This window comes from Poecile atricapillus, chromosome 2 (assembly GCF_030490865.1).
Source record: "Poecile atricapillus isolate bPoeAtr1 chromosome 2, bPoeAtr1.hap1, whole genome shotgun sequence".
NCBI classification, from domain to species: Eukaryota; Metazoa; Chordata; class Aves; order Passeriformes; family Paridae; genus Poecile; species Poecile atricapillus.
The window spans coordinates 100,528,769-100,542,535 of NC_081250.1; the positions used below are offsets into that span (position 1 = coordinate 100,528,769).

Consider the following 13,767-nt stretch of genomic DNA (forward strand, 5'->3'; position numbering starts at 1 on the left):
CATGGTAGCTCTGAATGCCAACATGTAACCAGACTAAAGCTTTATGTGGCCACTACTCCAAATGCAAGTAGTTTTTTACAGGTTTGGGTAATTCAGATTTGAGTCCTTCCACACTTGTTTTACTACACATTCTCCCTCCTAGGCATATGGAATGAAGATGGCTCTGAAAAGACAAATCTAAAAGAGGTATTTTCTTCACCCTGACCTCATTCCAGAGAAAATAACCATCTATTGAATTAATACTTTAATCATCATCTTTTCACTACTTATTTGTTCAGTAGCAAGACAAAATGCACAATGCCACTTTTAAGTAACTCTCAGGAAAGAAGATGCTGTATTTTTGGTGCATTTTTTTTTTTAAAAAGACATATCTAATACATACTGTAAGATAATGCATTTAAACAGCAAGCTACATGCAATAAACCCACAATCTTGTTTACTGTCATTTAAAAATATTAAATATTACTCTAATGATACTGTCTACTTTGACTATCATTTTGTTTGCAACTACTGGAGCAAACACAGCCAGAGAAAAAGATGGAAGGCTCCTAAAAGAGCAGCTAGGGGTGCTTCTTTCATTAGAGCAGAAACACAGGACTTCTCTTTAAAGAAATGGTTAATGCTTTTCTGTAAAGGAGATTTCCTTAATGCTTGCTGGCAACATTTCTGTGATGGCATTATTAATGGCAAACAGTGATTTACTGGACAGTGTAAGAACAGAGCAATGGCCTCCAGAAATGTCACTTGAAGGCCTCTTGATTGATTTTACAAAGATACCAAAGAACTACTTGCCCTGTGTTCAAATCCAATATAATTTTTCATTCTTTGTAGAAATTTACAGCTTTATGGGCTTAAAATTAATTTATTCTGGAAACAAAAAGGAACGAATAGTGTAATAAAAGTCAACCACAAAGTCTGGGACACAATAACTAGTGTTTCAAAGAAATATGAATCTTTCCATTACAATCTTAATAAAGAAACATATGTAGTTTCTAGCAGTGTAGCTTGTCACCAAGTCACTCCAATGGCTTGAGACTGATCTGAGGGTGAATGATGTGACCAAAGGTTTTAAATACATCACTTCCAAAGCAATTACCTGCATCAGGCACAGCAAGTTTGGTTTGGTTTGGTCTCTTGGGGTTTTTTTGTTTAGGTAGATTATGTTGTTGAAAAATACAACTGACTAATAATTACTATATTTCTTAGTGTGTCACAATAGTTGTATTTCTTAGTGTATCTCAACTTTATAAAGCAACAGAAGCTTTTCAGAGAGTGAGGCTCCACATGTTTCAGGAAAAAATAACTCTTATGATCACATATATTGTGATGTACAAAGCAAAGACAAGGGAAACTTTCACTGCAATTTCACTCCCTTCCCTGACAGCTGTGTATTAAATGATTTGCGGAAGTTCTTCCTCCCCAGGGCACAGTGTGTTGTCAACACTGGTGGGAAGGCTGCTCCAAAATATAACTACTGAAAATAGGAGGCAAAACCAGTCAGAGGCACATTAATGCATTTACAGCCCTCGATTTCTACAGGTCCTAGTTTTAATCTCTATAGGTTTCTCATTTTCAATAAATTGTCCACACACTTGGTATGAAGAAGACTATTTCACTAACAACTTTGTGAAATAAAGTCCACTAATGACTTAGTGGACACTCTGTGCTTATGACTCATGACAAAGCAAGAGTCTTTACATAACCTCCAACATTTCATGCAGCTTTTGTTAGTTCCAGGTACTTCAGCTAATAGCATAGCTTACAGTCTCAGAAATTGTATGTGAAAAATGATACTGTCTCAAGGAGTTAATCAGAAAATGCTTCTTGGGGTTTCAGGTGTAATTTCTTTTTCTCTCTGCCATTTTAATGGTTCTTGCCATTTCATTCATAATCATCCCAAATAACTGCTCTTTCCTCTCTGCTACTGCAAAGATTTATTTTGTTCAGGATATTAAGAACTCAGTCCATCTTTCTTTAGTCCTTTTTACTGTTCCTGATTCCAGTATCTTTGCTGGAACACCCAGAGCTATGCATGTTTTGCATGAAGCTATACTCACATGATAGAGAGAGAAGTAGTCCTGGCCAGTTTGTTTATGCATAGCTTAGATGCTTTATTGCTTTTGGTTTTTTTCAAACAAAATTATGCCAATAGTGAATATACCTAACCTTAAATATGAATATGAAATTCTTTCCTGATTTTTCCTCATTCATAAACACATAATTGTGTTACATTGATGCTGATCTTAAAGGAAAAAGAAATATCCATAAGAAGTAAACCAAACTCTCAAATTTTTTTCAGCGGTAATCATTGCAAGATCTCCAGTCTGTTCCGTTTATGAGTTGGTCAGAAAATGTTTTTATGCAGTTTTCAAAGTCAAGAAAAAAAGAAGTCTGTTCAACATACACACACGTCTTACATTTAAAATTCCAGCAAGTATGATTTGCACCTGATTTCACTCTAGAAATTATTTTTAAAAGGAAGTCACAGTTATAATTAAGTGAGTGAAATTTTGGTAGTAGTTAACCCAATTTCTTTATGTACAGCTTTAGATACAACAGTATTTTTAAAATGTATTTATCTTGTACTTCCCTCTTTTGCTTCCTGCTCTTTTCTTCAGTAAGTGCCATCTCTATTAATGTAAAGTTATTTCTAAGAAAGTAGCAACATTGAAATCATATGGGACATATACTCACTATCCTGGTGCAGTATATCCTATGACAGTGAACACCCTTATACAAAAAAATGTTTATCTAGGTCTGATGACAGTTCATGAACTCGAGATTAGGCAACACAATGTTATATAATGTCCACTCGTGAAGAATCAGAATAGCTCTCATCAGTCATTAATACCCAGGTAACTCTATTTTCTTGAACACTAGAGGGAGATCAAAGCAAAAGAATAAATTACTTAATACAACATGGATATTAATTGCAGTTGTTAATAAAATTTCAAAAGATTGTTATGAAGATCCAAGTATCATAGCATCTCAAATTTTCCTCACTGTTTTTGCATACCCTTATTTGCTACTGTTTTACCTACACTGCAATTTAAAAATATTAAAGAAAAAAAAAGATAAAAATACTTAAAAGGAGAAAGATTCTATCAAATCCACTAGTACTGTATTCTGGTATAAACTGATTTTTCATATGAAGTACATTTACTCTGATGAGAAGATACAAGTTCTAGCAACTGAACAATAAAATGTGACCATGTGGCTCTTTTATACCTGTAGCTACAGCAGCAAGCAGGGTAAACTCATGTTTCTGAAAGACCTTCCCTGGAAAGAGATCCTTCTGTTCCTTCTCAATGCCAGAAACTGGGACATTTCACATTTGGAAGTGAAAAATTATGATTTCTGAAGGATGGAAATTAATGCCGTCACTCTTTTGCGATCATAGCCACTCTTGTTCAGTGTCTGCCGAACAAATTTTTTAACATATAATGCCTATTTTAAAGTATAGACTTTCTTAGTTTTATATGAAAGAAGTATCAAATGTGCACCTTTTTACCATCTCAGTTACTGATGGGAGTTACAGTTACCAATACTTTCAGTAGGATTCCCAAACAAAGGAACAATACTTAGAAAATATCAAAGAACTGTTCTGCCACCAAATTTTAGCAACTTTCTTGCATCCTTCCTGCACCATTTGGTTCTGCTTAATAAATGGTGAGAGATTTAAAATCGAGGTCATTTGAGGAAACTCTTTCCTTCAAAAGTTTAACAATTACAGCCGAGGATGTTTCACTTATGATCTGCTACTGTTCCACAAACAGGCAGATCTCTGTTTGAGGTTTTCTTGTACAGGCCATGCTGAGGTACCTTAAGTATGGTCAACCTCAAAGTGGGTGAGATATTTTCATTTGAGACAGACAGAAAAGCTACAGGAAGTAGAGAAGCTGACAGGGCCCTTAGGAGTCTGTATTTTTTAGAGCAATTCCTCGGACAGTTACTTCTAATGACTGTAAAGAACCATACGATGTGCAGGGCAAGGCAGGATCAAGCTTGATGTGTTTTTTCACTTGCTTCCTCAGGGTTAAGCCAGGCTGGCAGACAAAAAGAAATTCCCACTAGCACACATAGGGATCATCCTGTCCTCATAACTGACCTGCCTATTTACAGGTCCAGTCCTTGCCCCCGTGAAAGTTACTGTCCAGCTACTAAAGACAAAAAAAAGAGAAAAAAAAGTTGCCATTTTTCTGGTTTTACAGCTTTATAAGCTAAGCCTCCACATCCATGTTTTAGAGTGGCTTGGTTCCTTCATAAATGCCTGGTACTCCCAGAAAAGCTAGAAACAAGGGAAAAGCTATTTGTCCATCGTTTTTTGTCAAACATATCTTGATACAAAATTGCAGTCGCTTGAATGCAAGTGACTGAAAAAATACCTTGCTCCCATTTGTGAGGCTTTGACTGGCATTTTTGGGCAAAGGAGGTCATTCTAAGCTGCACCAGGAGCATAACCCGTCACACACAGCTTGTCCAACCACCTCACAAGGGATTCATGTTCCACTAGGGCGAGGCTTTAGAAGGGGAGCCAAACTGAACAGATTACTGGGTGTCCTGATTATAAAGCTTTGGAGCTGGCTAGAGATAAAGACATTGGAAGCAAGTGCTAATACATTGGAGACTTTTGGGGATTGAGGGAAGGTTATGGCATTGCTAGTGACAAATAAGCACCTATGTATACACTGAGTGGGTTGTGAAATATACTGTATATACAGTGTCTGATACACAAACCACTTATTCTGTTCAATTCTTTCTAAATTACATTTTTTTCTCAAAAACTTTAGATACATAAAACCAGGAATTCATACATTTAATGGTTCTGGAAAGAAATGATTGCCTCTACCTAACTGGCTTGTTATCACAGCTGTTTTGTGCAGTCCTAAAGCTGAAGAGACTACTCAGTACCCTTTCAGGTTTTATTTACTGACAGCTATTTAGAGAGTAAATACATCTTGGGGTCTCTATGATAAAGGGCAGTATGGTTTGCTATTAAAACAATAATAGATTAAAAAAAAAAAAAAAAGCCCCTGTGAAATTATATTGAGGGTATATAATTTTTTAACCACATCTTCTCATTACAGCTCACAGCTGAAATTACTTTTATTGCTATTGCAGCTGACTTGGCTAGTTTATTTAATGCTTTGGCATTGAGGGAAATGTGTTGTTTGTTTATTTAGTGAATTAATTTTTATCCAATTAAAAAAAAAAAAATCAAGCAAACCTATTATCCCCATACCTTTTAGATGCTAAGTCATTGTATTTCTACTGAGGAGAAATTTGTATTTTAGTTATCAGTGGGCACAGGACACACAGGAGAGAGTGATGGTTTGTGCCCAAGGCTAATGCTCTGGAGCTCTGGGAGTTCCCAGCATCCTCAAGGATATTCTCAGTCTTGCCACAAGCTGAAGTACTGGGGCTGGCTTTTAGCTGTGTAATATAAACCAGTGCAAACACACCTTCCAAGTAATAAGAGCATCCTAAGGAGCCACACCATAATCATGGTGATTACCATTGTCAGGTAATCTGATTTTGATTTGTTTCCTAAGTTTGTACAATATTGTCAGTATAGTTTCTGGTCTTGGCTTCCTTTCTCCCAGTTTGGTGCTTCATCATCCCTTAGATAGCTACCAAACAAATCGAAATTGATGGTATTACTACAAATATATGCATTTTTAGTATCTTTACTATTGCCATCAGGTCACTGCCCATTGTATCAGCTCGGGAGACTGCCTCCTGCTAGATAAATAATGTTTCTGAATATCCAGTGTTACTGAGCTGTTGATTTCTCCATCCAGAACCTAACTGAAACAAGAATGGGTTGAATATTTTGATGGTTTTGTTATACAAATGTATTTAAGATTTTAAGAGTCTTTCATTGTCATTTGTTGCTGTTTGCCTGTTTTACAATTCTTGCTAGAGTCAGGCAGACTTATTCTTAGACCATGAATGACCTCAAAAAGGTTAAAATCCAAATAATTCAGCTATTGATTGCCAGTAAAACCAGAATTTTTCTATATGGCAGGGTTGGTTTTTTTTATTTTTAAATTGTTGTGTCCTATTTTTAATAGTTCTGAAATGTAAACACTAGCTGGGAAAGGTTGACTTTGCAGGTACCTGCAAAAGAAAAATCTGGTAAATCTAAACAACTAAACTACTTAATGCACACTGTCTGGTAGATTAGTAGCAGTGAAAAGAATCCTGTAACTGTGGAACTTCCTGCAGATGTATGATATAATGCCTGTTTTGCAGATCAAGCACTGGATTTATAACCCATGTAAAACACTGTATACACAGATATTTCTGTCTGGGATAGCTGAAGTTGAAATATGACTGTGCACCACACTGAAGCATCAGAAAAGGAGATACTTGACAAGAACTTTGATGGAACTCTAATAGAATAGTGTGCAATAGCCATGTATACATGCTGAAATGAGAATCTCTGAAACAAGGTGCTCTTTTTTGCTATTAATTCTTGGAAAACAACATTAAGTGACGTAATTATTCTGTTTACTGTAAATGCACCAAAGCCCTTATAAATTCTCTATTTTTAGCTTAATGCAAAACTACTGTAAAATTCTAAGCAGCAGATGTAATATACCATGCCATTCATAATACTATATCTTTTCAGTGAAGGAAACTTCATGTTTTTAAGGTAGATTATTTCAGCAATATGACTATATCAGCAAAGAAGAATTCTTGAAAAACAGTTTGGAGAAAACAGTAGCTTAATAAATATATTTGCCAGCTGATTCTCCTGTTTAAATCCTATTGAAATGAAGTTTTGTCTGAAGTGTCTGTGCTGACTTCCTATAAAGAGTGAAAATTGTTAACGGAGTGCTAGATTAGAAATCATTAAACTTAACTGTGACAGTAGCTCCAGGCGAGAAAAACATACCATTGAAAAGACATTGTCAGGTTTCTTACTCTCGTTAGTAATTCATTCCATTACATACTGACAGATGTTGGCCTAATTATCTTTGGGAATGTCCACACATGATGCAGTGCAATACAGTTCATTTTGTCCACTACACAGCCGGTGTTTTCAGATATGTATGGGTACCTTCCTGAATGCTTTTCTTAAGTGATTTGTTTCATCAAATTTGTGACGGTTCGTGCTCCAAGTCTTGTTTGTATACAAAATGATTAATTTTGACTTCCCCATTTGAAACAGTAATTTTGTGTTATAGTATTCAGCATCCCTGATTGTGAACAAATGTCCAATGTAATTTCTAGATTTACTGATATGAAAGTGTCAAAGAAAGCTGGTTTAAACTTTAAAACAGAGGGAAATCATGAAATTTTGGATTCATTTAGCCTAGAAAAGGCCTTTAAGTTCACTGAGTCCAACCATGAACCCAGCATTGCCAAGTCCACCACTAAACCATGTCCCTAAATGTCACATGCATACATCATTTAAATACCTCACGAGACGGTGACTCAACCACTTCTCTGGACAGCCTGTTAAAGTGCTTGACAACCCTTTCAGTTAAAATACATCTTTAAAGAAGGGGACTTTTTAAATACCAAAACTGCATCTGTGTTTCCCAAGACTGGCTATGAAGATAACAAGAAAAATTCTTTCTTATTATGGGTCATATCCAAGCTAAATTAATATCAATTTATACATTAATGAAAGGAGTAAAAATTCTATTCCTTTGGAAAGATTGCTATATGCTTGGATGAAGTTTAGATCAGAATCATTATGGAGAAAGCATAAAATCATCTCAGTGCTGAAATAAATTATTTGGGGTTTTAGATAGTTGTAAAATACATACAAGAAAAGGTTGGTACTTTGGATCTTAGAAATATGTTTGTGGAATCAAAACAGAGTTTCTATCTAAATGAAAAGTAAGCCTCTCACTAGTATCTAATAATGCCTCTAAATACATCAATATTTGCAAATGTTTACATCTAAATAGAAGGCATGTCACTGTACCATCAACAGTGTGGAGGTAAACATGTTATTGATCTGGACAAGAGTTTATCTTGGCATTAGTTTTATTTGTGTCTAATAATACTGAAAATCTTGTGAGAACTGCCAGGCTTTCTCAAAGCAAACAGCTGGGACAGTAAGGATTGCCAAACTCTTGAAGTCTGTTGAATTAGTTTCAGTAAATGTAGGGCACACATTAGTGAAGAAAATTACACATATTTTTTTTAAATTGCTTTGAACCTAAAAGAGAATTTACACTTTGATTTTCTTTGAGGTTCAGTGAACAGCTCTTATTTCATCCAATTGTTTCTCTCTATGGTGATTATACACGTGCTTTAAACTGCAATGGATGATACTTTTCAAATATCTATTTTTATCTCATATATGTGGTAAATTTCTTCTTGATATTTGTTTCTTCCTGTTTTATTGTAGGAGAAATTCCAAACATTTCAGTTAAGTCTTGAAATTGCTCCAGATGAAGTAGAGAGCCTTGATCAAACCAAGAATGGTCTGATTGACAGGTCAGCTTCAGAATAAAGCCAAACCTGAAAAAGAAGCAACCCAGACTCTTCCATGACTAGAAGAATGAGCACTGAGAGACCTTCGGACTTAATCAAACACCCCGGGCAGACAAGCATTCCATCCCTCGAAAACATAAGTGATTTTTCATTAAATATCACTGACTGCACCCAGGTTGTGGTGCCAGAGGAAGTTTTTTTCACTGTTGCTGCCGCTGGGATACTGGAAAATCTACTTATCCTCATTGCTGTTGTTAGAAATAAGAACTTACACTTGCCCATGTACTTCTTCATTTGCAGTTTAGCCATTTCAGACATGTTAGGCAGCTTGTACAAAACTCTGGAGAACATCTTTATCATCTTATGCAAAATGGGATACCTGAAACGTCATGGAGACTTTGAGAAAAAACTGGATGATGCCATGGATTCCATGTTCATTCTGTCTTTGCTGGGGTCTATTTTCAGCTTGCTAGCTATTGCAGCAGATAGGTACATCACGATCTTCTACGCTTTGCGGTACCACAATATCATGACTCTGAGGAGGGCCTTGGCTATCTTGGCAATCATTTGGGCGTTCTGTGCCGGCAGCAGCGTTGCCATTGCCCTCTTCTCCTACGAAGCAGCAACAGTCATTCCCTTCACCATCCTGTTCCCTTTGATGATGTTTTTCATACTCTGCCTCTATGTCCACATGTTCCTCTTGGCTCGATCTCACGCCAAAAAAATTGCCTCACTGCCCAGCAGCACCATCCATCACAGAACTAACATGAAAGGCGCGATTACACTGACTATTTTTCTTGGAGTTTTCCTTTGCTGTTGGGCCCCCTTTGTTCTTCACATCCTCTTAGCAAGGTTTTGCCCACATAACCCATACTGTGCCTGCTACATGTCCATTTTCCACGTGAATGGGACACTCATAATGTGCAATGCCATCATTAACCCTATGATTTTTGCATTCCGAAGCCCAGAATTGCGGAGTACATTTAAGAAGATGTTCTACTGTTCCAGGTCAAACTGCAACTGGTGAACACTTGATCCAAAAATGAAAATTATAAAAGCATTTATGGGGTGATGTGCAACATCAGTGTGCAGAGTTGAAAATACCAACAACTACACCCGAAGTAATACTATGCTTGTAGTATACTGCCAGTGATTTTTCACAGTGTTACCAAAGAATGAATAAAAAATAAGTAACCACACAAATCGTTGTCAACTAGATCTCCAAACTAAGCTAATCATGCTTGTAATTTTCAAGCAAGGAAAAAAAAAAAATAAATGTCTTAATTATCTTTTGTCATTACAGAAAAATCCAAACTCAAATGTTGCATTACCCTAGATATGAGCCAATTAATTTTGTATCAATAATTTCAATTCAGTGCATATACTACTTTATAATTCTGTTGTTTAAATTGCAATGAATTGAACATTTGTTTCTAAACCGTGCATTTGTATCAAAGTATATGGTTATAAGGAGAAAACAGGGACATGTGATTTTGCTGAAGAAGAAACCTCAAGACTCTTCTTTAACATCTAATCTCCTTAAAATCATGCAATTAATGACCTGTAAGTTTCAAAAGCTACTTTTTGAGTGTAAGTCCAAAATAATACGATATTTTGATTTAAAATATATTTTTTGTCACTGAGGAGTTATTTCTAATATAAAGTTGTCTTTCCAGCAAAGACTGGCTTTGAATTTTAAAACCCCTAGGCCACGTCTGGACTAGCAATAATAAGCTCCACAGACAGTAAAAGCACTTTGATTCGACCATGACATGCTACAACAAGGAATTCAAAAAACCTAAGACCAGAGATAAAACTCAAACACTACCAAGGAAGTCAGTCACCTGGGTAAGGAAGCAACTGGCCTGTCTGGAAGGATGCTACAAAGCTGGCTGTAATTTAAAAACCCTTGTGAGAAGATTTTGAATTGTTCCTGCAAAATAATACAGAACTCACAAAAGTTTAAGGCAGAATGGCCTTCAACAGCAAAACATCCTGAAGCAGTCCAGAGCATATGGTGGGGAATTAACCTCACAATAATTCAAAGAAGTCATTCCAGCTGTGACAGAGAGAAGTAGTAAGAGAATTTTAAGATTATGGAATATGGAAAAAAATCATATGAGTTCAGATTATCTTGGGTTGAATAAGGGACAACAAACCTGAAAGCCTCTATAGAATTATGAAAATAAATTAGAAAAGAGATACTAAAATGAAAATTTTTCAAACCTATGCATTTATTGAAAAAAAAAAAATCATCTATAAAATACAAGTTTAGGAGGGAGCTCAGATATAGTCACACATTCTATTTTAATAAGAATTTTTTCATTTCAATTGAGAAGCAGAATAAATGTAAAGCTGCACAGCAAGAAATGACTGTTAGAATTGCAGGGAAAAAAGAATAAACACAACATTAAAGAAGCAAAACAAGACATCTACAGTACTGCAGTGCCCTGTGCTCACAAATTATGAACTTTAAAATGATAAAAAACATTGGACAGAAAATTGTGATTAAGGAAGCTCTTATATTAACTCTGCAATGCATGAAATATCAGCCAAATGTACATTCCCTCAAAACATTATTTTCCATCTGTTTCCCTAAAGCAGATATAATTAAGAAAGATAAGTAGCCTCCACCATGCTAGAAGTCACTGTGTCTTATAAGGAAGCCCACTCTAATCCTACCCATGCAGACTCCACATTCACAACGAGATGTCCAAATTTAAGTGATTCATACCATAAAATGATTCGTACCTCTTAACATCTAAACAGGCATAAATGATCATTAAAGAAAACATTGAACATCTAACCTCACAATGAGAAACATTCAAGAGAGACCCATGTCAAAATCTAAAATTCAGCAGTAAAAAAAAATTATTGAAATTCTATATGAAGGACTTTGATAAGGACTCTTCTCATGGAGATGCTGGCAGTTAGCACTTGGAAAGATATCCCTCTGAAAGCTGGGGATGGACAAATGATGCGGTGCCTGAGTCCCAGGCTAACTCACCACCACCAAGGCACCATGCCAAGAGTGGAACACGCTCTGGGAGCAGGATGACCTGGAGTCCAGCTTAGAGCTATTGCTCTATGGCACATCCTTCTGTTGGTGCTGAACATGGAGGCAAGGATTGAGGAGGAAACTCTTTATATGGGGTCCAGGAACTGGTTTACTCACTGAAGCGGAGAGGGACAAAGCACAAAACTCATAGATGTGCAGGGATTATATATGGGGGCGGTTTAGGGGGTGGTTACAAACTATTCACCAATAGGGAAAACTCAGGGGATTATCAGAGGGCGGAATTCACAAAGTTCCAACAAATGGGAAAATACATGTAGGGGACACAAACTGACAAGCAGCTGAACAATCCACTGGGGCACTGTGATTCAGGGCAACCCCAAAGGGGAGGTCCAAGCTGGGGATTGGTACAAGGGAGGATTGACAGGGAACTCACTGGAACAAGGGGCAGGGATCAGGGTGGATTGACACTCAAGGGGGAAGGCATAACACAGGATTGTGTTGGGCATAGAAAGAGTTTAAGAACAGGGCCAGTATATACAGCACTTCCTTAATATTCATCCAAACTCCAGTCTTCTCTTGATTAGGACATGTCTGAGTCAAAGGTGTTTTCTACATATTTAGCAATCATGAATAAATTTATGTTTTATGATAGGAGTGACATGTTCAGTCACTCCTTCAATCCATATGTCTGTGTATCCCCAGGGGGGAGGGACAGAGAACATTCTGGGTGAGGAGGCAGGGCTGTGACAGGGATTGGCAGGCACCTGGGCAGGTACAACTTGGGGGAAACCAACTGAGCTGGGGGGTGACAGAGCATACCAACTGAAGGGAACATAATATTTACAACACAAAGAACACAGATGCACCGCAACAGGCAAGGTCATGGCTACAGCAGACCTCAGCTGGTGTCACCAGCTACTGCATTCTTCTACCACACCTGAGCCAGTGGCAGCTCAGGGTAGTCCTGGCAGGTGTGTTAGGCCTGGCTGCCTTCAGCCCTCGTCTGACTGCCCTCACCTACAAGAGTGTTTCAGGGACCAGCTGGTGCCAGCCTCCCTTTGTAGCTTCCCCAGGCACAGGGGAAAGAGACAGTGGTCACTCACAGACCCCAGGAGAGAGGAACCAGACCCCTGCACTTCCATCACTTTGCTTTGCAATGAGGACCTGGGTTTATACCTCACCAAACGAAATCCGTCCTGTGGGCACACCTTTCATCATGCTCCTCTGAGGCCTCCTTCAAGGGCAGAGCAAACTTTTCTCTCATAACCCATCTGCCTGCTCTTCCCCAAACTATCCCACTGCCTTTCCCAGCACCATCCCCAAACCTCCAGCTACCATTTATCTGAAAAACACAGAGCAGATGCAGTTATACAGGTCATGGACCAGTGACAGCTTTTTCCATCTAGCTTGTTAAAACAAGAAGTGAACACCTAGGCAGTAAGATTTTGGTAGGTTTTATCCCACATTGCTTTCTTTGACTTAAAAATATTTCTGCAGTTGCTGACATTGAATCTCAGATTGCCATGAGATCCAAGCACTGTCTGGAACTGGTTCCCACCTTGTCTTACCAGAAATGAAGTGTCTGTTCTCTGGTAGCCTACCTTGACTCATTTGTGGATATACTCAAGTTAATATCCCAAAACATCTGTTCCTGTCATGACTCCTGAGCAGCATCCAAACTTACAGTTCAGTTTTATGACTTTAAATTGGTGTAGACGCTTGATGGCTCTTACTGTTATACTCTGTGTCTAATACAGAGACAAGCAGCAAGACTGGGAAAAGGCTTCAAGGTAGATAGGTTGGCAATTATGAAAACTGCTTATTTTTCTCCATATTTGTGTTAGAGACAACAGGATTTGCCATGTTCACTGTGTAAATTTGTAGTAAACGGTCCTGTGCATTTGCAGTACAGCTGAAATCTGTGTCTACAATATTAGATCTCAAGCTGAGCCTGAGGGTTGTGTAAGGAATCAATATAAAATTCAAAATACACATGTAAACTCTTTTGCATTTTGTGTTAGTTATGATTAAATGGAGAAGTCTTTTGAAAATATTTCCTTTCTGGGAATAAAGAGTCAGGAAGAACACAAAATATAATTGAATAAAAAAGCTTCTAGAAAGATTTTAATTTTTCAGTCTGCCTGCATTTCTTGCATGCTAGCAGATAGGTAAATCTCTACACATTATCTCCTAACTGGCTGTAAATTTGACTTGCATTTTAGTTGTCCAGTATCTAAGCAAGTTTCTATGTCTCACATACCAATGTCTCCATATATTTACCTGTGTTGCTT

General features: G+C 37.4%; 1 protein-coding gene across 2 annotated transcripts; it reads left to right on the plus strand.

Moving 5' to 3' along the window:
• Positions 1-8,375: 8,375 nt before the first annotated feature.
• Positions 8,376-13,442, plus strand: MC2R (melanocortin 2 receptor). 2 transcript variants are annotated; one of them, XM_058832671.1, is made up of 2 exons: positions 8,525-9,465; positions 13,427-13,442. In XM_058832671.1, exons 1-2 carry the CDS (start codon positions 8,525-8,527, stop codon positions 13,440-13,442), a joined length of 957 nt encoding a protein of 318 aa, XP_058688654.1. The 2 variants fall into 2 exon arrangements, with proteins under 2 accessions (XP_058688653.1, XP_058688654.1); XM_058832670.1 differs by lacking the exon at positions 13,427-13,442 and having other exon boundaries at positions 8,376-9,561.
• Positions 13,443-13,767: the final 325 nt, after the last annotated feature.

Coding starts and splice junctions, on each gene's coding strand:
- MC2R (XM_058832670.1), top strand. CDS start 8,513: ATGACTAGAAGAATGAGCACTGAGAGACCTTCGGACTTAATCAAACAC.